General features: G+C 62.3%; 1 protein-coding gene across 1 annotated transcript; it reads right to left on the bottom strand.

The window, feature by feature from the left end:
* Window positions 1-642: 642 nt before the first annotated feature.
* Window positions 643-21,615, bottom strand: FA2H (fatty acid 2-hydroxylase). The gene is made up of 7 exons (XM_064159799.1): window positions 21,310-21,615; window positions 11,690-11,803; window positions 8,833-8,975; window positions 8,624-8,730; window positions 3,762-3,934; window positions 1,898-2,150; window positions 643-1,115 (listed from the first exon to the last, which is right to left on the bottom strand). Exons 1-7 carry the CDS (start codon window positions 21,610-21,612, stop codon window positions 1,036-1,038), a joined length of 1,173 nt encoding a protein of 390 aa, XP_064015869.1. The 5' UTR covers window positions 21,613-21,615; the 3' UTR covers window positions 643-1,035.
* Between the last annotated feature and the right edge of the window lie 3,070 nt (window positions 21,616-24,685).

The raw sequence follows: 24,685 nt of genomic DNA, 5'->3' as shown, positions 1-24,685 counted from the left end.
AGCCTGTGCCAATCCCTGACCACTCTTGCACCAAAGCAATGTCCCCTTCTCTCCCACCTAACCTTCCCCTGGCACAATTTCAGACCATTTCCTCTCGCTTCACCCCCTCATCCTAGAGGGAAGAACCCAACCCCCCACCTCCCACCCCTCTAAAACCCTTCCCAACCCTAAGGGCTTTGATTTCTCAACTCCCTTTTAAAAAGCTTTTTATTATTCTTCTTTTTTTTGTTGTTTTGGTCTCTTCAAAATATACAATTTATTTACAATTGCAGTGCCCAACTGTCTTCTGCAGCACTTTTATTCCAAACCTTTCCACATCTCTCATAAACACTAAGGGGAAAAAAAAAAAAAAAACAAAACAAAAGAGGAAGAGGGAAAGGAGGAAAAAAAGGGGGGGAAAAAAACAAACTAAAAATCACAGCATCAGCAAAAAAAACACAAACCCAAAACAAATAACAAGAACAAAAGGCCTCTTGTAGCAGTTGTGTTCATTGGAGGTTGAGTTTTGAGTGTCTAGGAGAACCATGAGCTGGCTAAATCTGGCAGAGAGAGATCGAGGCACTGGTTAGAAAAGGGCAAACCCATCCAGACCCGCAGGATGCCCACCCCGAGGCCAGGGAAAAACCCTGGGCTGGCATCAGGATGGGAGAAGAACCCAGGATATGGCAGCCCTTTGGCACACAAGTTAGGTGGTGAGGTTAACTGCAGCCTGCTGGATGCCCCCTTCGAGGAGGGGAGGGTGCTGGGAGGTGGCTCCAGCAAGGTGCCAGGGCGAAGGAGGGGAGGGTGGCGGCAGGCACTTCATCTGTCGGGCGGCAGAGCTGCCCGCGCGTCCGTGGCCTGGAGTGGGAGGGCGGCGGGGAAGGGGCAGGAGCCCTCCAAGCTCCTCTTCCCTTTTCCCCACATCCTCGCCCCCTTGCAAGTGCCCCAGCTGGGCCATGGCACACCGTGGGGATGCTCTGGAGGGCGCCCACCACTGTGCCAGCCCCAGCCTGCAAGGGATGGAGCGGGCAAGCGGGTGCCGCGGCGGGGCCATCAGTCCTCCTTCTCAAAGGTCTCCTCGGGGATGAGCGTCCGGAAGGGGTGGTCCCAGAAGCGGGTGCTGATGCCAAAGCCTGTGGGTAAGGGAGACAGCACTCAGCCCTCGGCACCACCATGCCTGGCATGCCGTGGGGGGACAGGGCATGGCTTGCTTGGTGTTAACTAGGGAGGTAGGAGCGGCGAGGTTTCGGAGTAGGAGGAAAGCAAAGTGAGGAGGAGGAGGAGGAAGAGGAAGAGCAGAGGGAGCAGAAGGAGCTGGCTGGGCCATGCCTCCAGCCCCATGGGTGATAGCTTATCTGGACGGGGCACTTGCTCCTAGGAAACCGGGCAAAGGGCAGGTTGAGCAAGCAGCAGGCTGGGGAAGGTGCGGGGTGAACCCAGGGAAGCCTGAGGCCTCACCCTCTGCCCGCCAACGCCTCCCGGCAGGAGCAGAGCCTGCCCCGGGGATGGGCACCGCAGGGCCTCTGCCTCCACCCTGCCATCTCCGGATGGCACTGGTGCCCGCTGGCTAAGCAAGGCTGCTGCCTTCACCCCCGCGCTGTGCCAGCTCCCCGTCTTTAACCTGGGGCCAAGAAATGTGCCCTGCAAGGCTGCAGCATCTCCTGGGCTACTTCCCCAGCATCACTCACTTCTCCCCTTCCCCAAATCCCAAATATTCATGGCACCACAGAACAGTCTGGGTTGCAAGAGACCTTAAAGACCATCCAGCTCCAACTCCCCTGGCACTGGCAGGGACATCCTTCCGCTAGACCAGGTCTCATCCAGCCTGGCACTACCCCAGAGCACCAGCTGCAGGCAGAGCAGGTTTGGACAGCCCTCATCCCCAGCCTGGCACTCACGGGGGAGGTGGCAGTACCTGCTTTTTGGTGTTCAAAGTGGTGCTTGACGTGGTAAGCCTTCAGGCCGTACAGGTAGGTGCCTTTCTTGGGGGAGCCGTAGTGGAGGTAATAGTGCATCATGTCGTAGACGACGTAGCCGCAGAGCGCTCCCACGAACACCGACAGCCCCAGCGCCTGCGGCAGCAGCAGCTGCACCACGCCGTAGAAGAAGGCGATCGCCAGCGAGGCTGGCACGGGAGGGAAAACCAAGCGGGAGCTGTCGAAGGGAGACTGGAAGCAGAGGAGGAGGAGGAGGAGGTGGGACAGCTGCCCGCCAGCTCGCCTCGCCTCACCGCCCCGGCGCATCCCCACCGAGCAGTGCTCACTTGGGAGAAGCAGCCCCAAAGAGGCTGAGCCCCTGCTGAGGTGGGTGGGGGCTTTGGCTGGCAGGTCCTCCTATGAGGACAGGTTGAAAGAGTTGGGGCTGTGCAGGCTGCAGCAGAGGAGGCTCCAAGATGACCTTATTGTGACCTTTCAGTGTCTGAAGGGGGCTGCAAAAAAGCTGGGGAGGGACTTTTGAGGCTGTGAGGGAGTGGCAGGAGTGGGGGGGATGGAGCAAAGCTGGAGGTGGGGAGAGTGAGGCTGGAGGGGAGGAGGAAGTTGCTGAGCAGGAGAGTGGTGAGAGGCTGGAATGGGCTGTGTGGTAAAGGGTTGGACTTGATGATCTGTGAGGTCTCTTCCAATCCTAATAATACTGTGATACTGTGATACTGTGGTTGAGGCTTCATCCGTGGAGGTGTTTCAGGCCAGGCTGGATGGGGCTGTGGGCAGCCTGCTCTAGGGTAGGGTGTCCCTGGGCATGGCAGGGGGTTGGAACTGCCTGCTCCTTGTGCTCCCTTCCAGCCCTGACTGATTCTATGATTGTAAGTCCCCACCCTCACAGACTCACAGGCTGCGTTGGGCTGGAAGGGACCCTCCAAGGGCATCTTGTCCAATCCCTCTGCAGGTGGCAGGGACACCTCCAGCTAGAGCAGGCTGTCCAAGGCTGATCCTGAATGTCTCCAGGGATGGGGCCACAAGCACCTCCTTGGGCAACCTGTACCAGTGTCTCCTCACCCTCACTGTGCACAACTGCCTCCTGATGCCCAACCTAACTCTGCCCTGCTCCAATTCCAAACCATTGCCTCTTGTCCTATCTTCAGAGGCCCTTCTGAACAGTGCCTCCCCAGCCTGCCTGTAGGTCCCCTTCAGATATTGCAATGCAGCTCTAGAGTCTTCTCCAGGCTGAACAGCCCCAACTCTCCCAGCCTGTCCCCATAGCAGAGGTGCTCCAGCCCTCTGATCACCTTTGTGGCCTCCTCTGGACCTGCTTCATCAGGTCCATGTCCTTCCTATGCTAAGGGCCCCCTTATGCTGCAGGTGAGGTCTCAGCAGAGCAGAGGGGCAGGATCCCCTCTCTCCATCTCTGCCCACGCTGCTTTTGCTGCAGCCCAGGACGCAAGTGGCCTCTTGGGCTGAAAGTGCCCCCCGCTGGCTCACACCCAGCCTCTCACCTACCAGCGCCCCTAAGCCCTTTCCTGCAGGGCTGCTCTCAACCTCCTCCCCCCTTCCCCAGCCCGGATGGGTTCTCTCCAGCAGAGCGGTTCCCCCAGCGAAGCTAGAGGGAGCCCATGGCTCTTCCTCTGCTCTTCCCCCCCTCTTCTCCCAGCCGGAGCTCGCAGATAGCAACTCAGCTCCTCCGAGCTCGTCTTGCAGCCCTCGCCAGTATTGGGTAAGGGCCCTGCTCGGGGCGAAGATGCCACGAGTCACGTCGAACAGGCACAAACAAGCCCCGCCTGAGCCAAGGCCACCCCCGTTCCCACGGCCCGGCGGGCGCCGGCGGGGGCGGCAGCTGCCACTCACCTTGTGGTGCTGCCCATGCAGCAAGAAGTGCAGCGTGATCAGATAGTAGTTGCTGGCGGGCGGCTTCATGTGGAACACGAAGCGGTGGATGAGGTACTCGAGCAAGGACCACAGGAACATCCCCAGGAGGAAGATGAGGGGGAAGTAGTGTTTGTGGACGGGGATGGAGTACTCTGCGCAAGGAGGACATGCAGGAGTCAGCGGGGTGGGGGTGGGGGAGGGGGCACACAGCAGTCAGCAGTGGTGCTCTGCTTCACTGGCACCTGGCTTTAGTACTGGAGTGGGCTGGAAGAGACCTGCAAGCTCAGCCAGGCCAACCTAGCACCCAGCCCCGGCCAAGCAACCAGAGCATGGCACTAAGTGCCAACCTAGCACCCAGCCCCAGCCAAGCAACCAGACCATGGCACTAAGTGACAACCTAGCATCCAGCCCTGGCCAACCAACCACACCATGGCACTAAGTGACAACCTAGCACCCAGCCCTGCCCAACCAACCACACCATGGCACTAAGTGCCAACCTAGCACCCATCCCTAGCCAAGCAACCAGACCATGGCACTCAGTGCCAACCTAGCACCCAGCCCTGGCCAATCAGCCAGACCATGGCACTCAGTGCCAACCTAGCACCCAGCCCTAGCCAAGCAACCAGACCATGGCACTCAGTGCCCCAGCCAGGCTTTGCCTGAACACCTCCAGGGACAGCAACTCCCCCAGCTCCCTGGGCAGCCCATTCCAATGCCAATCACTCCCTCTGGGAAGAACTTCCTCCTAACTCAATCTTTGCTCTCTCTCCCTCACTCCACATCCCTCCATGAGCTACCTCAGCCTCACTCTGTGCCTTCCCAGCACCACTCCAAACCACATTTCCCTTGGATTGCTTTTGCAATCTTTATGGACTGCCACAAGGAGATGGCAAGGAGGGGAGGGTCCCTTGCATCCTAGATGCCAAAGGGGGCTCCACATCCTTCCCATCAAAGCAGGACTTGCTCTACAGACACTGTCATGTACACTCAAGCCTCCAAGGGAATGAGGGCACCACAAACACTTCTGCAACCACAAAGCCTCAGAATCATTGCATTGGCAGGGCTGGAAGGGACTTCAAGGATCATCCAGCTCCAACCCCCCTGCCATGGGTAGGGACACCTCACACTGGAGCAGGTTGCTCAGAGAGCCACATCCAGCCTGGCATTAAAAAATTCCAGGGCTGAGTCTTCCACCACCTCCCTGGGCATCCTGTGCCAGTCTCTCAACACCCTCAGGCTGAATAGCTTCCTCCTAACATCCAATCTGCATCTACCCACTTCTAGTTTGGCTTCATCCCCCTCCAGTCCTATCACTGCCTGACACCCTATAAAGTCCCTCCCCAGCTTTCTTGTAGCCCCCTTCAGACACTGCAAGGCCACAACAAGGTCTCCTCGGAGCCTTCTCTTCTCCAGGCTGACCAGCCCCAACTCTCTCAGCCTGCCCCCGTGGCCACTGGAGGGACAACCCTCTCCTCCCAAAGCAGGAGGAGGCAGGAGGGACCTTTCCTGCACAGGCAGCACTCGTGACAGTTCCACAGCGCTGCTGGCATTGAGATTGCTTTACTTGAGGTGGAAAAAAAAAGCAGAGACTTGTTGGGTGCTTTCCCCCACAGAGCATTTTTTCAGCCACCTCCTCCTTTTGGGGCCAGCTGCCACTAGAAGAATTCAAATCTCCTCCCCCCCCCACCCCCTCCCCACCTGCTCGTTTTTTAGGAGCAAAAGAATTAACGAACCCTTTGGCAGCAAGGTGCTGCCTGCCCCAAGCAGTGGAGGGGATGCTTCACCCCCCCCACCAAGCAGGGCATAACTGGCACCGGGTGGCACCTTGCAAAGAACAAAAAGAGGGAGCCCAGGGAGGAAAAAAAAAAGGAGAAAATAAAAAAGGAGGCAAAAAAAAAAAGGGAAAAGAGGAGCAAAACAAAGAAGCCAGGGTGCCCTGGGCACGCTTGTTATTCCCGGGGGAGCAGACAGTGGGAGATTCAGGGGCAGGGCTCGGGGCAAACAAGCTCCGCTCTGTCTGTGCCCGGCGCTGCTGAGAGCAGGGTTTGTTCGCCAGCCACGCCGGCATGCAGCCGCGGCCAGGGGTGGGCGGCAGCGGGGGGGCACACGCAGCCCAGCGCCAGCGAGGCTTGCATGTGGGGATGGAGGGAAGGGAGGCAAAGGGCAGTGGCTCCGTGCGATCCCTCCTGGGGGCACCGAAGCACCTGAGGGAGAGGAGGGGATGGAGGTGGGAGAAGGGAGGGGAGGGAGGGGAGGCTACAGCCTGTGCAAGTGGGCTCCGTGCCCCCAGCATCCCTCCTGAGGGTACCAAATCATCTGGGTGAAAGGAGGAGATGGAGGTGGGGGAGGGGAGGGGATGGAGGTAAGAGAAGGGAAGGGAGGGAAGTGAGCGAGGGGAGGGGATGGAGGTGGGAAAGGGGAAGGGATGGAGGTGAGGCTATAGCCTGTGCCAGTGGGCTCCGTGCCTCCAGCATCCCTCCTGAGGGCACCAAATCACATGGGTGAAAGGAGGAGATGGAGGTGAAAAAGGGGAGGGGATGGAGATGGGAAAGAGGAAGGGATGGATGTGAGGCTACAGCCTGTGCCAGTGGGCTCCGTGCCCCCAGCATCCCTCCTGAGGGTACCAAATCATCTGGGTGAAAGGAGGAGATGGAGGTGAAAAAGGGGAGGGGATGGAGGTGGGAAAGAGGTAGGGATGGAGGGGAGGCTACAGCCTGTGCCAGTGGGCTCCGTGCCCCCAGCATCCCTCCTGAGGGTACCAAATCATCTGGGTGAAAGGAGGAGATGGAGGTGGGTGAGGGGAGGGGATGGAGGTAAGAGAAGGGAAGGGAGGGAGGTGAGCGAGGGGAGGGGATGGAGGTGGGAAAGGGGAGGGGATGGAGGTGAGGCTACAGCTTGTACCAGTGGGCTCCGTGTCTCCAGCATCCCTCCTGGGGGCACCAAATCACCTGGGTGAAAGGAGGGAACGGAGGTGAAAAAGGGGAGGGGATGGAGGTGGGAAAGGGGAAGGGATGGAGGTGAGGCTATAGCCTGTGCCAGTGGGCTCCGTGCCTCCAGCATCCCTCCTGAGGGCACCAAATCACATGGGTGAAAGGAGGAGATGGAGGTGAAAAAGGGGAGGGGATGGAGATGGGAAAGAGGAAGGGATGGATGTGAGGCTACAGCCTGTGCCAGTGGGCTCCGTGCCCCCAGCATCCCTCCTGAGGGTACCAAATGATCTGGGTGAAAGGAGGAGATGGAGGTGGGGGAGGGGATGGAGGTAAGAGAAGGGAAGGGAGGGAGGTGAGCGAGGGGAGGGGATGGAGGTGGGAAAGGGGAGGGGATGGAGGTGAGGCTACAGCCTGTGCCAGTGGGCTCCGTGCCCCCAGCGATCGCTCCTGGGAGCATCAAATCACCTGAGGGAGAGGAGGGGAGAGAGGTGGGAAAGGGGAAGGGATGGAGGTGAGGCTACAGCCTGTGCCAGTGGGCTCTGTGCCCCCAGAGATCCCTCCTGGGGGCAGCGAAGCACCTGGGTGAAAGGAGGGAATGGAGGTGAAAAAGGGAAGGGGATGGAGGTGGGAAAGGGGAGGAGATGGAGGTGGGAAAGGGGAGGAGATGGAGGTGGGAAAGGGGAGGAGATGGAGGTGGGAAAGGGGAGGAGATGGAGGTGGGAAAGGGGAGGAGATGGAGGTGGGAAAGGGAAGGGGATGGAGGTGGGAAAGGGGAGGGGATGGAGGTGGGAAAGGGAAGGGGATGGAGGTGAGGCTACAGCCTGTGCCAGTGGGCTCCGTGCCCCCAGCGATCGCTCCTGGGAGCATCAAATCACCTGAGGGAGAGGAGGGAAGGGAGGTGGGAAAGGGGAAGGGATGGAGGTGAGGCTACAGCCTGTGCCAGTGGGCTCCAAATCACTTGAGTGAAAGGAGGGAATGGAGGTGGGTGAGGAGAGGGGATGGAGGTAAGAGAGGGGAGGGGTCGGAGGTGGGTGAGGAGAGGGGATGGAGCTAAGCGAGGGGAGGGGTCAGAGGTTGGTGAGGAGAGGGGATGGAGCTAAGCGAGGGGAGGGGTCGGAGGTTGGTGAGGAGAGGGGATGGAGGTAAGAGAGGGGAGGGGTCGGAGGTGGGTGAGGAGAGGGGATGGAGGTAAGAGAGGGGAGGGGTCGGAGGTGGGTGAGGAGAGGGGATGGAGCTAAGCGAGGGGAGGGGTCGGAGGTGGGTGAGGAGAGGGGATGGAGCTAAGCGAGGGGAGGGGTCGGAGGTGGGTGAGGAGAGGGGATGGAGCTAAGCGAGGGGAGGGGTCGGAGGTGGGTGAGGAGAGGGGATGGAGCTAAGCGAGGGGAGGGGTCGGAGGTGGGTGAGGAGAGGGGATGGAGCTAAGCGAGGGGAGGGGTCGGAGGTGGGTGAGGAGAGGGGATGGAGCTAAGCGAGGGGAGGGGTCGGAGGTGGGTGAGGAGAGGGGATGGAGCTAAGCGAGGGGAGGGGTCGGAGGTGGGTGAGGAGAGGGGATGGAGCTAAGCGAGGGGAGGGGTCGGAGGTGGGTGAGGAGAGGGGATGGAGCTAAGCGAGGGGAGGGGTCGGAGGTGGGTGAGGAGAGGGGATGGAGCTAAGCGAGGGGACGGGTCGGAGGTGGGCGAGGGGAGGGGTCGGAGGTGGGCGAGCTCAGACGTTAAAGCAGCTGCAGGCTTCGCGCTGGGCACACGCCGGTGGCCGTGGGGACAGGAGCTTGCCTGCTGCACTTGCGTGCGGTGAGCATGCAGGGGAAGAGGGATGGGGGAAGGATGTAGAGGTGGGGGAAGGATGTCGAGGTGTGTCCCCCCCACCCCGTGCCCGAGCCCGGGAGCCCGAAGGCTTTGCCGCTCCGGGTACCTGTGGTGAAGGAGGAGAAGAGCCTGGTGTTGCCCTGGGCGAGGGAGGTGTAGCTGACCCAGCTGAGATAGAGCACCACGGGAGCCCACACCAGGAACACCACGTACCTGCGGGGAGGAGGAGACGTCAGAGCCAGCATCCCGCAGGGGTGCCGAGCCATGCCCTCCCCTGCCCCGCCCCGCCGCGGGTGCTGCCCCCCGGGAGCTCACCAGGCTGTCTTGGAGAGGGACTCGAGAAGGTCCGAGTGGAAGAGGCGGATGGGCCGGTCCACGGGCTGGTGCACCCACTCGTCGTACTTCTCCCCCAGGTAGCCCACCTGCCACAGCAGGGGCTTCTGCCAGTCCACCAGGTCCTGAGGGAGCAGAGAGTGATTGCACCCCGCCCTGGCACCCACGCACCACGCTGGCACCAGGTCCTGAGGAGGCAGAAAGCACTGCTTGTGCCCCCCTGGAGCTCACACATCACCCTGGCACCTGGTTCTGAGGGAGCAGGGAGCACTTGTGCCCCCCTGGAGCTCACACATCACCCTGGCACCTGGTTCTGAGGGAGCAGGGAGCACTTGTGCCCCCCTGGAGCTCACACATCACCCTGGTACCTGGTTCTGAGGGAGCAGGGAGCACTTGTGCCCCCCTGGAGCTCACACACCACCCTGGTACCTGGTTCTGAGGGAGCAGGGAGCACTTGTGCCCCTCTGGAGCTCACACATCACCCTGGTACCTGGTTCTGAGGGAGCAGGGAGCACTTGTGCCCCTCTGGAGCTCACACATCACCCTGGTACCTGGTTCTGAGGGAGCAAGGAGCACTTGTGCCCCCCTGGAGCTCACACACCACCCTGGTACCAGATCCACCAGGTCCTGGGGGAGCAGGGAGAACCTGTACCCCCTTGGGACCCCCACACCACTCTGGTGCCAGAAACAAAGCTATGCCACAGCTGCAGGATTTGGGGCTGCAAAGCCCTTCCTGTGCCTCATGAGCAGCTGCTTCTGGCTCCAGGCAATCCTAAGCTCCCTGCAAGCACTGGGGCAGGGCAAACGAGCAAAGCTGGGCACACATCAGCCTCACCCACCCATGAACACGAGACTGAGCTCATCCTGTGCCACTGGGTACCTGGTGGCAGTTCAAGGTGAAGGTGGCCTGTACCCAGACCTGGCTCAGCATCAGGCCCTGATAACAGAAGCTCTTTCCCGAGTGAGAGCTGCCACGATTAGATAGCAAAGAGCAACACTCCCTGCTCACCGGGCACTGGGAGGACCTGGATCCCATCCCCATGGCATTGCCCTTGCCAAGGGCATTTCTCCCTCTGGAGAGGATGTGTAGGGCAGTGAGGAGCAGAGTTGAAAAGCCTCCTTCTCTGGAGCCTTTCAAGGCCTGTCTGGATGTGTTCCCCTGTGACCTGAGCTAGATGGGATGGTCCTGCTCTGGCAGGGGGCTTGGACTTGGTGATCTCTTTGGGTCCCTTCCAACTCCTGACATCCTGTGATGGGGAGCAGGGGTACAGGATGGCATCACAAACAGCAGTCCCTGATCAGGTTGCACTCAGCTGGCTACAAGAGCAAGGAGGGACCCTTAGGGTCTGCATGGGATGAAGACAGACCCAACCAGCAGCTCTGCTCAGCATTCCCAGATGCATCTCCTCCTAGCCTGGCCAGATAAGGTGGTTTCTCAGTCCCACCTCTGCCCTGGGACAGAAGCCTTGCTCACCCAGTTGAGCCCTGGCAGCTCTCCATCAGCTGAGCTGAGGTGGCCACAGGCATTTCTGGGGCTCTGTGACAGGCAGGCACGGATGTGGTCACCCAGGAGGGGAAAACAAGCCTGGCCTGCAGCAGGCAGGAGTGGAGACCTTCTCCACTGAGTAGCAAGGGGAGGTGCTGGAGCAAAAAGGTGGCTTTGTGGTGGGAAACAGACGTCTAAAGGTGGGCAGCAGTGAAGCAGAGGGGTGGCTGAAAGGCTGCCCAGAGTGGTGGTAGGTGACCCATGCCTGGCCCCATTCCAGCTCAGGTTGTTTGGGGTTGCAAACAAGCTGCTCTGGTTACAGATGTCCCTGCTGACTGCAGAGGGTTGGACTAGATGACCTTTCAAGGTCCTTTCCAACCCAAACCACTCCATGATTCTGTGCTTCTGAGACAAAAAGACTCTCACCAACGAGCCAGGGCTGTGCCAGGCACGGCAGCCAGATGGTGCCAAGGAAGGAAGAGACAACCAAAGGCACCTTGGGGACAAACTCCTACCCCCGTGGTGTGCTGGGAGAGGAGCTGGCAGGGCAGGGAGCACCTTGCATGGGTGAGGATCACCCTGCCCTGGCCAGGGGATCCCTTAGTGCTCTTTGCCAATGCTCAGTCAAGAGGTAAAAATGAACCAAATCAATAAAGAAGGAGGAAAAGAAGCACCCAACCCACAGCAAGCAAGGTGTGGCTTGGCAGCAGGTGCCACTGGAAGGGCACAGTGCTGTCAGAGAAAGCCATCTCCACCCACACTGCTGCTGCAGGAGCCTCCCAGTGTGGCCACACCTGGGCAATAAAACACGAGTGATGCCTTCTGCTCTGGGAGAAGGGGCAGGAGAGGTTGGAGCAGCTCAGCTCCCTCCTGGCACCCTGCTCAGTGTCTCTCTCATCCTGGGCTCCAGAGAAAGGCAGCAACTCTGCCCCAGGGGCACTCCAGCAAAACAGAATCCCAGCGTGGTGGGGGTTGGAAAGGACCTCCGGAGGTCATCTGGTCCAACCTCCCTGCCAGAGCAGGGGCACCCACAGCAGCTTGCCCAGGAGCACAGTGTCCACATGGGTTTGGAATCACTCCAGAGAAGGAGACTCTGAGCAGCCTGCTCCAGGCCTCCAGCACCCTCACACCAAACAAGTTTCTCCTCCTGTTCAGGTGGAACCCCCTGGGTTCCAGTTTGTACCCACTGTACCCACCCCAGTGGACACCACTGCCAAGAGCCTGGCCCCATCCTCTTGTCCCCGAGCCTTTACCTCTTGCTGGATGCCCTCTGGGGGTTGCTCTTCCCCAGACTCAACAACCCCAGGCTGCCCAGCCAGGCACCATGCTGGAGACCCCCCCAGCAGCTCTTACCTTCTCCTCATCCACCTTTTTGCAGCGGGGATCCATCCGTGCTGGGCTCTGGGCTGCAGCCCCCAGCTGCTCCTCCTCCTCCTCCTCCTCCTCCTCCAGCGGCTCAGGCTCGCTCTGAAGAGAGAAGCAAAACCCCACGGTGAGGGCACCTGGGGTAGATGGTGTTGGGGACAGGGGCATGGGCAGAGCAAGCTTGTGCCTGCCTGCTGAACAAATACAGGGTGGGGGGAAAAAAACCCTTCTGAGTTTCAGCCCCTGAGTTCCTGCAGAGCAGGTTCCAGAGGGATGCAGCTGCCCTTTGAACCCTGCTCCGAGCATCGCACGCTCAGGGCCTTCTGGAAACAAAAGCAGGAGGGCAACTGGGCTGGGCAAGGGCCTTGGAACACAGGTCCCAGGAGGAATGGCTGAGGGAGGTGGAGAGGGGGGTTTAGTCTGGAGGAGAGGAAGCTGAGGGGAGCCCTCATTGCTCTCTACAGCTGCCTGAAAGGAGGTTGAAGGCAGGTGGGGTTGGGCTCTTCTCACAGGCAGCAAACGAGAGGACAAGAGGACACCAGCCTCAGGGTGTGCCAGGGGAAGCTTAGGTTGGGTATTTAGGAGGAGTTTCTCCCCAGAAAGGGTCTGTTGCAGGGTCTGTTACCCTGTGAAAGTGCCAGAGGCCAGGGGAAGGCACAAGCAGGAAAAGGTTGGCTTGGATCAGCAGTGGTGTGGCCAGCAGGACCAGGGGAGTGATGGTCACCCTGTATCAGGCACTGGTGAGGCCACCCCTCAAATACTGGGTTCAGTTTTGGGGCCCTCGATACAAGAAGGATGTTGAGAGGCTGGAGTGTGTCCAGAGAAGGGCAGCAAAGCTGCTGAAGGGTCTGGAGAACAGGGCTGGGGAGGGAGCTGGGGGTGTGCAGTGTGGAGAAGGGGAAGCTGAGGGGAGACCTCACTGCTCTCTGCAGCTCCCTGGAAGGAGGCTGGAGCCAGCTGGGGTTGGGCTCTTCTCACAGGCAGCAAGTGAGGACACAGCCTCGAGCTGTGCCAGGGGAGGTTCAGCTTGGAGATCAGGAAGAACTTCTCCCCAGAAAGGGTTCCCAGGCCCTGGCCCAGGCTGCCCAGGCAGGTGGTGGAGCCTCTATCCAAGCTGCCCGGCTGCGGTGCTGAGGGAGGTGGTTTGGTGCTGGTGGCTCAGCAGCAGGGGTGGCACTGTGAGCTCTGGGGAGGGGGGGGGAGGGGTTGGATTCAATCATCCTGAAGGTCTCTTCCAACTTCAACAGTTCTGTGATTCTACAAACCCCCCACCCCCACCCAAGCCTGGTTTGTGGAGCGCCTCATGGCGCTGCTGGCAGGGTACTGGGTGCCAGTGCTTTGGTGCTGCAAGCCCTCGGGCAGCATTACCCTCTGCCAATGGGCAGTGCTCACCCCTCTGCAGGCTGGCAGCCTGGCAAGCTCCAGAATGAGCCAGCAAAGCCAGGGGCATCGCTGGGTTAGTGTTCCCAGTGCTTGGCACTGCCCACCCTGCAGCTCTCAAGCCCAGCTCACTGTCTCAGCCCCAGAATAAGCTGGACTGGCAGAGCCAGGGAGTGTGGCACGGCCACCACCCTGGCTCTGGGCACACAGGAGAAAATGCAGCGGAAGGGAGCTGGCCCCAAGGGAAAAGGACAAAGTGCCCTTTGTATGGTGACACCAAGCCAGGTCCCTTCAACGTGGGCCACGCAAGATGGGGTGGAGGGTAGGCTTTGGCTAGAGAGGGCATGGCAAGGCCCAGGGCATGGCCAGGATAAAGCCCAGGCTGCCACCCTGCTGCCAGGGCTGGCTGGGAAACAGGAGAAACCTGCCCTGGCTGATGCTTGGAAGCAACCACATCACTGGCTGCCAGCAGTAGCCTCCTTCCTTCAGCCTGGCCAGCCCTGGCACCGGCCGTGCCACCAGACAGGGGCTTGGTGAGGCCACAGTGTGCCCATGCAAGCACCAAGCTGCCCATGGGCCCCTGGCAGCCTGCCAGCTCCCCAGGCAGGACGTGCCAAACATGCCTTTTCTCCCACTTTGTCACCTTGGGTTACCCATTAACCTGGCAGCTGGGTACAGCATGGCCCGGCGGCCCTGGCACAGCGATGCCCGCTGGCGGTTCCAACTGGGCTGCTTGCATCAAGGAAGGGCTTTGTGCTGGCAGCCCTGGCACAAGCAGGGCTCTGAAAGGGATGCTCTCCCTGCTGCTCCAAGAGAGAAGTGATGCCCATCGTCCCTCAAGGGCATTGCATCCCTGTTGGGAATAACTCCAGCCCCTGGGCACAGCAAGAGGAGCTGGGATGCAGGAGGATCAGCAGCACCTTGCCAGAGCGGGCAGAGCTTTACTCTGTGCCAAGCTGGTGATGCCAGAGCAGAGTTCTGGTGCTGTTTGCTGGCAGCAGACCCTCCTTCCCAGCTGGGGCTCCCAAACCCTTCCCTGGGCTAGCTGCATTTCTGGCCCCATCCCACTGGAACGGAAGCCACACTGCCCCACCCTGAGGCAGCCCCATGCCCCAGGGCAGCTGGCACAGAAGGGCAGGAGGTACTTCCAGCCAGGCTGGGCTTGGGCAGGCAGCAGTTTTACTGCTGTGGGCAGCCACAGCTCCCTCTGTGGCTTTGTGCCCTCCATCCTTCAGCCAGGCATCCCAAAACCCCAGGGGGTGCTCTGAAATCTAGCCAGGGATGGTCAAGTTCTGGTCTGCCTGCTTCCCACTGGTGCTTTGGAAGCAGATGTGGGTTGAAGAGGGAGAGAAATGACTTCTCCATGCCCTGAGAGAGGAGCCCAAGCTGCCCACCCCAACACCTGCACCACAGCCCCGCCGGTGGCAGGAAGGATGCTTCACAAAGTCCAGCTGGCACAACGTCCTGGCACATCTCCTCCCCTTGCCCGGGGTGTCCACACACCCACACTCCCCTGCTCAGCACCTTGTGGCCAGAGGCTTCCCCACCCTCCCAGCTCAGGGAGGAGGAGGATGAGGAGGCTCAGGCCTCACCTCACCAGCAGCACCCAGGCTGAGGAGAACAGGTGTCACCAGCGAGATGCCATCACCCTGCGTGCCGTGGCAGCTCCCACCCAGCCTCGCCCACGTCACTGCCTCTTCCTCCCCCTTTCTTGGCTGCGGAGCAGGAGGAAGGCTCTCCTCTTACTTGCCCTGGGGCTGGCATCGCCAAGACCGGTAGCCTGGCGCAACCAGGGCCATGCCTGCGTGCCCTGGCTTGCTCCCCAGAGCGCTGGCAAGCTCCTGCCTGCCCCGAGCCTACGCTTGCCCCACAGGAGCCGAGCCACACCAGCACCCGGATCAGCGCTGGGGAGGGCTGCCCACCCTCACCCTCCTCCAAATGCAGAGCGCATCTGAAGCAGGTCCCCGTGGGGGACACAGGTGTACCCGAGATGCCCCCGGGCAAGCAGCTCCTGCCAGGGAGGCTGTGCAAGAGGCCTGATGCGAGGCAGGGAAAATGAACGCTCGCAAAGCTCTGCCTTGCCCGGCCGCCGCCCCGCTGAGCCGCAGCACCGGCGAGGAGCCTGCTCCGCCGCCACGGGGGCCGGGGGCACGGCGCAGGGCAGCGACGTGGGCGACCCAGCATCTGCCTCCCAGCACCCTGCTGCCCTGCTCGGGCTGGCCCTGAGCCAGCCAAGCGGCCTCGGTGCTGCCCTGCAGCAGGGCTCAGGGTGCCCAACCCAAAATCCAGCTGCTAAGTACAGTGTGGGGTGCCTGGCATGCAGTGTGGGGTGCCTGGCATGTGGTGTGGGGTACCTGGCGTGCGGTGTGGGGTGCCTGGCGTGCGGTGTGGGGTACCTGGCGTGCGGTGTGGGGTGCCTGGCGTGCGGTGTGGGGTGCCTGGCGTGCGGTGTGGGGTACCTGGTGTGTGGTGTGGGGTGCCTGGCGTGCGGTGTGGGGTACCTGGCGTGCGGTGTGGGGTGCCTGGCGTGCGGTGTGGGGTACCTGGTGTGTGGTGTGGGGTGCCTGGCGTGCGGTGTGGGGTGCCTGGCGTGCGGTGTGGGGTGCCTGGCGTGCGGTGTGGAGTGCCTGGCGTGCGGTGTGGGGTGCCTGGCATGCGGTGTGGGGTGCCTGGCGTGAGGTGTGGGGTGCCTGGCATGCGGTGTGGGGTGCCTGGCGTGAGGTGTGGGGTGCCTGGCGTGCGGTGTGGGGTGCCTGGCGTGCGGTGTGGGGTACCTGGTGTGTGGTGTGGGGTGCCTGGCGTGCGGTGTGGGGTACCTGGCGTGCGGTGTGGGGTGCCTGGCGTGCGGTGTGGGGTACCTGGTGTGTGGTGTGGGGTGCCTGGCGTGCGGTGTGGGGTGCCTGGCGTGCGGTGTGGGGTGCCTGGCGTGCGGTGTGGAGTGCCTGGCGTGCGGTGTGGGGTACCTGGCGTGCGGTGTGGGGTGCCTGGCGTGAGGTGTGGGGTGCCTGGCATGCGGTGTGGGGTGCCTGGCGTGAGGTGTGGGGTGCCTGGCGTGCGGTGTGGGGTGCCTGGCGTGCGGTGTGGGGTACCTGGTGTGTGGTGTGGGGTGCCTGGCGTGCGGTGTGGGGTACCTGGCGTGCGGTGTGGGGTGCCTGGCGTGCGGTGTGGGGTACCTGGTGTGTGGTGTGGGGTGCCTGGCGTGCGGTGTGGGGTGCCTGGCGTGCGGTGTGGGGTGCCTGGCGTGCGGTGTGGAGTGCCTGGCGTGCGGTGTGGGGTACCTGGCATGCGGTGTGGGGTGCCTGGCGTGAGGTGTGGGGTGCCTGGCATGCGGTGTGGGGTGCCTGGCGTGAGGTGTGGGGTGCCTGGCGTGCGGTGTGGAGTGCCTGGCGTGCGGTGTGGGGTGCCTGGCATGTGGGCAGGAGGAGAGGCTGGAGGCCTTCCCTGGCACAGGCAGGGTGATGCTGCCTGCAGCTGGCTGCTCCACCAGCAGCCTGGACCCCAGTGTTTCCACCCATGCCCATTTGCCCAGTGAGGCAAACCCTGCAGGAGCTCTGCTGTGCCTCTGCAGCCTCCAGCACCTTTAACCCTGCAGCCTCCAGCACCTTCATCCCTGCAGCCTCCAGCACCTTCATCCCTGCAGCCTCCAGCACCTTCATCCCTGCAGCCTCCAGCACCTTTAGCCCTGCAGCCTCCAGCACCTTTAGCCCTGCAGCCTCCAGCACCTTCAGCCCTGCAGCCTCCAGCACCTTCAGCCCTGCAGCCTCCAGCACCTTTAGCCCTGCAGCCTCCAGCACCTTCAGCCCTGCAGCCTCCAGCACCTTCATCCAGCTCCTGCACAGCTCCATTTGGTCATGTCATAGAATCCTGGAATGGTTTGGCTCGAAAGGGACCTTTAAAGGTCATCCAGTTCCATCCCCCTGCATTCAGCAGGGACAGCTGCAGCTAGGGCAGGTTGCTGACAGCCCCAAACAATGACTTGCAGTGGTTCCAGGGATGGGCAGCTCTCACCTCTCTGGGCAACCCAGGCCAGGCTCTCATCACCCTCAGAGTCAAACATTTCTTCCTTCTCTCCACTTCAGTCCACACCATCACTCCTTGTCCTGTCACAACAGGCCCTGCTCAAAACTCTGTCCCCTGCTTCCTTAGAGCCTCCTTGAAGCACTGAAAGGCTGTAGGAAGGTGTCCCTGGAGCCTTCTCTTCTCTGGGCTGAACAACCCCAACTCTCTCAGCCTGGCCTCACAGTAGAGGGCTTCCAGTCCTGCCAGCATTGCTGTGGCCTCCTCTGGCCCCACTCCAATAGGTCCCTGTCTGTTCTGTGCTGAGGACTCCAGAGCTGGCCCCAGCACTACAGGTGGGATCTCAGCAGAGCACAGCAGAGGGGCAGAATCTCCCTCCCTGCACCTGCTGCCCACTCTGCTGGGGCATCAGCCCAGGGCACAGCTGGCTGTGGGCTGGGAGCACACCCGGACAAGCCATGGGCAGTGCAGACTGAGGAACACAGCAGGAGGGCACCCCACAAAGCACAGGCAGCCCAAAGGAGGTCCCCACCCACAGTGGCACTGTGCCAGCATCACCACCCCAGCAGCATCACTGTCCCCTGGCAGAGCCCAGGAGGCTGTGGCTCAGCTCATTAAGCTCTGGGTGCAGTAGAACTACTTGGGGGAGCTTGAGTGGAACTCCTTCTAGCCACACTAGTGAAGTTGTGCCACCTCTTGTCACACCAACTCCACGGGACTCACAGGCACCCACGCCCAGGCAGGAGGCTGGGGATGGAGAGCCCAGGCAAGCTCAACATCCAAGGATGAGGGTGAGAGGAAAGGGAGGACACCAGCCTGGAAAGGGACGAGGGATTTGCCGTGACTCATGGCCACGTCACACGCCCCAACCAGGCTGTGATGAAAGTCCCTCGTTGCTTAAACTGGAGGTAATTAGATGATCCAGTTCCCCTCCAGCAAGGCTGTGAAAATCCTCTCTCTCGTTTGGGTAATTGTCCCTGCTCCCTTTCATCTCCCCTGAGCCTCCTCTCTGCACAGTTTGGGGCTCACTCTGGCCAGGGCTGGATGAGGCTGGGTGATGCAGAAGGGGGATCCATGGATGGGGGAAGGAGCTAAGCTCCTAAGAGCTGCAGAAGGGGGCATGGTGAGGGGCATAAGCATCTCTCCTTTTGCCCTTCCTGCACTGACACTTTTCCACCCACCCCCCTCCTCCGAACCCCTCAAAGTCCTAAGGGCAGGCTGGGAGGATGCTGGTTGCCCAAAGGACCACAGTCCTCAGAAGGGAGATGCTTCAACCCTGGAAGCACTGCTGGGCAAGCAGAGGCCCTGGCAAAGCTAAACCAGGACCATGCAATGGCTCCTTAGAGGAGCTGCCTTCAGGAGCAGGGGAGATGTTTGCTGCCCACCAGAACTGCAGGCTCCTGCGTCCCCTCAGCATGGGGATGGTGCAGCCCTGGGACCACTGATGGGTGAGGAGCACAGCTGGGGCTGGAGCAGGGTCCAGAGCTTGACCAGGGCCATGCAAGACCTCCTTCACGTAGTTGCTTTCTGCTTGAGGGGTTCCACCCATCCTAAAGCAGCCACAGCAAGAACCTAAGCGCCACTTGAGGGCATCAACTCCCCCATCGACCCTCCAATGGGATCTTTAGAGGTTGCCAAGCCCAGCAGAGCAGCTCACGCACCGGCTGCAGCGCGGCCGAGCCTGACCAAGCAGCTTCTCCCTGCCTGCTCCCCTGCGTGGCAGCCCGGGACGGTTTATCTAGTGCCAGGTAGCGTCTGCTGTGCCTGCGCCCGGCGTTATCTCGCCGTCTGTTTGCGCTGGGACGGTGGCAATTCCCCTCGGCGCGGGCTGCCGCCTCAGAACCCGTTCGTCCGGTACCTTCCTTCGCCCCAACCCGTCGAGCTCGTCACGCCTGCGAGGAGGCGGCGGCAGCGAGTGTCCCAGCAGAGGAGGTGCCATCGCCACTGGGATCCGGGCAAAGGGGCCGGCGTGGCACCGAGGGCGAACAAAGCCCCGTCTGTGTGCCGCGGCCCCGGGCGGCACGGCGGGGAGGAGAAGCAGCGAGAGCAAACAAGCGGCGCGGAGGGACCGGCTGGTCACCGACCTCGCCGGCCTGAGCCGAGCCAGCAGCGGCCACCGGGCTGGTGGCGGGGGCTGGGCTGGCCCTGCTGCTCGGGCACTCAGTGTGCCGGCCAGGGTTGGTGACCAGAGTGGCAGTGCCCGGCGTGCCAAGCTGCTTGCTAGAAGTTCACCTGGTAGCGGTGGCATCGTTTCCCCGGGCACTCCGTCACTGGTGTGACAGAGCTGAGTCACAGCCATCCGTGTCCCGCTCCCGGACAGCTCGGGAGGTGGCTGGGCGGCTCTCTCCAGCAGCAGCCGCGGAGCAGCGGCGGTGCCAGGAAGGTGCCATGCCGAGCAAGGGTGGTCTGCCCCTCCGCACACCCCATGGCCACATGGCCCTGCTGGAACTGGCTGCACGTCCCCCGTATCCCAGACCTGCCTGCAGACGACGCCTGCGTGCTGTGCTGGCACACCAGGGTCACCCATCAGCCCTGCCATGGCCAGGGTGGGATGAGACCCCATGGATACCAGGCTGAGACATGGTCCATCTGAGGAGCCCGAGTCCTGTTTAGCCTCCGCACCTCAGCCCCTATTGACCCCAGCCCCATAGATGCTGACAGCCTCACAGACCTGCCCCATAAAAACAGGACCTTTGCACCCTCTGCACCTCAGGCACCATCCACGTAGGACACTGAGAGCCTGCCCTGTACCCCACTCATGCCCCGGGCACCCCAGATCCTCCACAGCCTGGCCCCCCAGCATCATGTGCAGCTCAGGTCCAACACACACCACCCCCCATACAACTTAGATCTAGACCTGGGTGCTGGGACACCTGTAGGTGTCTACATGCACCCTAAAGACTCCATGCCCTGTAAGCCCCACACCATCCGTGTGCCAGACATGGCTTGGACCCTGCACAGCCCAGACCCAGGGTGTCCTACAGACCCCATGAGGCTGCAGAGCCCAGACCCAATGCACCCTGCATGGATTCTGTATGGCTCAAACCCTGCACACTCCACTCCTGACGCTGTGCACCCCACACTTGAGGCGCTCTAGAGACCCCACAGAGCTCTGATCTGATGCAGCCTGGACCTGGGGTGCCCTCTGCACACCCTGGGTACCACATAGCCCCGAGATATATATACACACACATATAAACACATACATTCAGGGCTGGGACACCCCATAGGCACAGGACACTCTGTACCCAAGTCATCCTGGAGCTGGGGCACCCTACAGACATGTACACCCCAGACCTCAGGCACTCTACAGTCTCTCTGTATACTCTGTACCCAAGATATGCCAGACCTGGGACAACCTATAGGCCCCACAGCCTGGATTTGAGGCACCCTATAGACCCTGTACATCCATGACTTGGCACACCCTGGGCCTGAGACACCCTGTAGACTCTGTACACCCCCAGACCTGAGATGTCATAGACCTGAGATACCCTTACAGATGCTGCACCCTGGACCTGAGGCACCCTATAGACCCTGTACATCCAGGACTTGGCACACCCTGGGCCTGAGACACTCTGTAGACCCTGTGCTGTCCAGACCTGAGATGTCCCAGACCTGGGACACCCTATAGACTTCACAGCCTGGACCTGAGGCACCCTATAGACCCTGTACTGCCCAGACCTGAGATGTCCCAGACCTGGGACACCCTATAGACCTCACAGCCTGGACCTCAGGCACCCTATAGACCCTGTACAGCCCAGACCTGAGATGTCACAGACCTGGGACAACCTGTAGACCCCACAGCCTGGACCTGAGGCACCCTATAGACCCTGTACTGCCCAGACCTGAGATGTCCCAAACCTGGGACACTCTATAGACCCCACAGCCTGGACCTGAGGCACCCTATAGACCCTGTACTGCCCAGACCTGAGATGTTCCAGACCTGGGGCAACCTACAGCCCCCATAGCCTGAAGCTGAGGCACCCTATAGACCCCGTACAGCCAGCACTGGGCACACTCTGGACCTGAGGCAGTCTGTACAGCCCAGACCTGAGATGTCCCAGACCTGGGCCCCCCTGCAGACTGCACCCCCAGTTTGCTGGGACACCTCGGAGCTGCGACGCCTCATAGTCTCTGTACACGCCAGACCCGGGAGGCTCTGCACCCAGGTCAGCCCCGCACAGCCCCAGCCGCAGCCAGCCCCGCGGTACCTGCTCGTCGCCGGACTCCATCTCGCCCACGTAGTACTGCTCGAGCCAGCGGCGGGCGTTCGCCGAGTGCCGGTGGGGCGGCCCGTCCAGCGCGGCGCTCACGTCGGTGCCCGCCCGGCGCCGCAGCAGCTGCTCCCCGCCCGGGTGCAGCCGGACGAAGCCGCTCAGGTCGTAGAGGCGGCGGCGGCAGCGGACCAGGCAGGAGCCCTGCGCGCATCGAGCCCGCACCTCGGCCGCGCTGAAGGAGCGCGGTGCCGGTACCGGTGCCGGTGGTGCCGGTGGCGCTGGCGCCGGCGCCGCCATGGCCCCGCCGCTGCCCGTCCCCCGCCGCTGTCCCTCCCGTCCCGCTGCCCGTCCCGGCCCTGCCCGCGCTCTGCCTGCACCTGCCCAGCCGCGCTCGGGCATAAGCCGCCCGGACCCGCCCCGGGAGCTCCGGCTGGGCGGGCAGGGGAGGGGCTGCCGCCGGCGGACCGCCCCCGCCCCGGGCAGGTGTCCGGGGCGTGCCCACGGCGGGGTGTAAAGGGCACCCACGGGTGGGTGGTGTGGCGACTGGGGGCAGGTTAGGCAACGGAGCGCACCAGGGAGGTGTGGGACACCCATGGGTGGGGAATGAGGGGCGGGGGGGATGCAGGGGGGAAGGAACGGAGGGGAGTGAGCCACCCACGGGTAGGTGCTGGAAGAGCGAGGGGCACCCACGAGTGGGGAATGGGGGTAGACATGGGGGCTATGGGGCACCCCAAGCAGGAGCAGGGGGTGTGGGGCACCCATGGGTGGCATATGGGGCATCCTAAAGGAGTAGGGGAATGGGGCACCCATGGGTGGCATACGGGGCATCCCAGGGAGGTGTAGGGGTATGGGGCACACATGGGTGGCATATGGGGCATCCTAAAGGAGGAGTAGGGGTATGGGGCACCCACGGGTGGCATACGGGGCATCTCAGGGAGGAGTAGGGGTATGGGGCACCCATGGGTGGCATATGAGGCATCCTAAAGGAGGAGTAGGGGTATGGGGCACCCACGGGTGGCATACGGGGCAATCGAGGGAGTAGGGGTATGGGGCACCCTTGGGTGGCATATGGGGCATCCCAGTGAGGACTAGGGGTATGGGGCACCCACGGGTGGGTGATAGGAGGATTAAGGGGCACCCATGGCTGGGGAATGAGGAGAGTGGGGGCAGACCAGGCATAGTATGGGGCATCCACGGGTGAATGATGGAGGAGTAAGTAACACCCAGGGGTGGGGGAAGAGAAGGGAGATGTGGGAGGGGGAGGATGAGTGGCACAGAGCATCCACGGCTGGATCAAGGGGGGCAGACCAGGGAGATGTGTGGGCTGCTGGGCAGCCCATTTTCCCACTGGGGGAAATGGGACACCCCTGAATGAGAAATGGGGGGGCACAGGGGATGGGGTGGGAATGGGGCAGACTTGGAAGGTGGAATTCTGGGAGAAGGGGGATGGGGGAGGAATGAGGGACCCCCAGAGAAGGAATGGGACACATGGGCACGCTCTGGGTAGGGAAGTGGGACTTTGGGCAACCTCAAATGCATACTGGGTGGGGGCAATGGAGCGTGGGCATTCCTGGGTGGGGGTGGATGGGATGTGTGAGAGCACTGTTGGGGCGAGGGGAGAGATTGGAGGGGCATGGGTGCACCCCAGTGGGGTAGCTGGGCAGGGTAGAGGGTGCTGCATGTGGCTCCACAGCGGCCAAAGCAGAGCCCCTGCTCAGAACCCCGCAGGAGAACAGGGGGCCCTGTCAGGGTCCCCTCTTAGGGCCACTCCACCCCAGTGCTACTCCCCACGAGGTGCTATGTGCCCCCCATACCCTCGCAGATCTACTTCCACCCCTAAATTTCCCCGGGTGGGTGGCACTGCAGAAAGGGGTGGGACACACACACGACCAGGAGGCAGAAGCCCTGAACCCCCCAGAGAATCCCAGACAAATAAATCACAGCGAACCCCAAGAAAGAAGCTTCTCCCCCTCCCCTTCCCTCCCCATTTAGTGTCCATCCTTCCCTCCAAGCAGCTAGCAAGTTTCGGGGTGCTCTGGGGTGACAGCCTTGACCACGCCGTGGCAGGCGCCGTGGCTGCAGCCCGTGATTAAAGTGGGGACTGGTGGCTCAGGAATGAGGACCACCACCCCCCACGGCTTTGGGGTGCCGCGGGGCAGGGTGTTGAGTCTTTAATCAAGGCAGATCCCAAACCCCTTGTGGCAGCCGGCGTCGGCTCCACCACCCCATCGGCTCCTGGCATCGCCCTGCCACCAGCCCGCGGACAAAAGCCGCCTTTTCATTTTGGGGTGGGGGTGGGGGGTGTTGATTTCCCACCCTGCCGGGAGCAGCAGGCTTTGGGGAGGGTGCAAATCCTCATCCCAGGGCTGCCTCGCAGGGAGGGATACAAAGGGAACCCACGGAGGAGGTTGCGGGGTGGTGATTCAAAACCCCCTCTGGATGTTGGGTGGGAGAGCTGGGGGGGGGGTGGGGGTGGGGGTGGAAAAGCCCCAAGAGAGAGGCTGCTCGGAGCCCCCCACCCCCCAGAGCTGGTACTGTGTGCGGGACACCTTCCTGCGTGGCTCCGGTGACAGCCTGCCCGAGCAGGGCGGCTCCCGGGTGGGGACGGAGGATTTCGGGCGAGCGTGGGGGCGAGGCCGGGGTGGAGGCGGACCTGGGCGAGCCGCCGAGCTCAGCCGGAGGACGTTTCGCTCAGCACCCCAACACCCCCCTCCCAAGCATGCCCAGGGTGGGCCTGATAGCCGCCACCACCACCTCCCCATGGCGGGGTGCTGGGAGGGGCAGAGGTGGGGGCACCGCAGCCGTCCCCCCGCCGCGCCGTCCGCGCTGGCTCTGCCGTCTGAGGTGGTCCTACCAGCGGCGTGGGTCTGGGATGCCTGTGGTAGCGTAGCCCAGCCCAGCCCAGCCCTGCCAGAGTGTCCCGTAGCCACGGCGGGGCCAGGAGCGGTGGCCCCGGTGCTTGCCAGTCTGAGCCAGCCTCTCCCCGCAGCCGCAGGGGCCGGTGAAACCGGGGAAAGGCATTTCCTTCCCATCCCTTCCCTCCCACGCCCCGACCTGCACTCGAGGGCAAGGAGGGTGAGGGAGGCCAGGCCAGGCACCGCGGCGCTGTGCCCAGCAGCGGGGGGCACCTGCCGCACCCCGCAGCTTTCGGGGTGCTCTGCGCCACAGAGCCGTGCTGGGGGCTGGCTCCCGGCCCCAGGCTCTGCCAGCCCTGGCTGCCCCCCGCACGGAACAGGGTGCAAAGCTGCAGGGCGCACCCGGGAGGGGGCTCTGCCGCCGTCGTCTCCTCGACGCGTGGGGGTTGCTGTCCCCAGCTCGGTCGCAGCACGGTCTGGGGACATCGGCGAGGCCAGGCTGAGCTGGCAACTGT

This window comes from Pogoniulus pusillus, chromosome 20, assembly GCF_015220805.1.
Source record: "Pogoniulus pusillus isolate bPogPus1 chromosome 20, bPogPus1.pri, whole genome shotgun sequence".
NCBI lineage: Eukaryota > Metazoa > Chordata > Aves > Piciformes > Lybiidae > Pogoniulus > Pogoniulus pusillus.
This window is presented reverse-complemented; position numbering and strand designations above follow the sequence as displayed.

Coding starts and splice junctions, on each gene's coding strand:
- FA2H (XM_064159799.1), bottom strand. CDS start 21,612: ATGGCGGCGCCGGCGCCAGCGCCACCGGCACCACCGGCACCGGTACCG. Junction 8,731..8,832: donor TCCCTCTCCAAGACAGCCTG/GTGAGCTCCCGG, acceptor TCCTCCCCGCAG/GTACGTGGTGTTCCTGGTGT. Junction 1,116..1,897: donor CTTTGAACACCAAAAAGCAG/GTACTGCCACCT, acceptor CCTTACCCACAG/GCTTTGGCATCAGCACCCGC.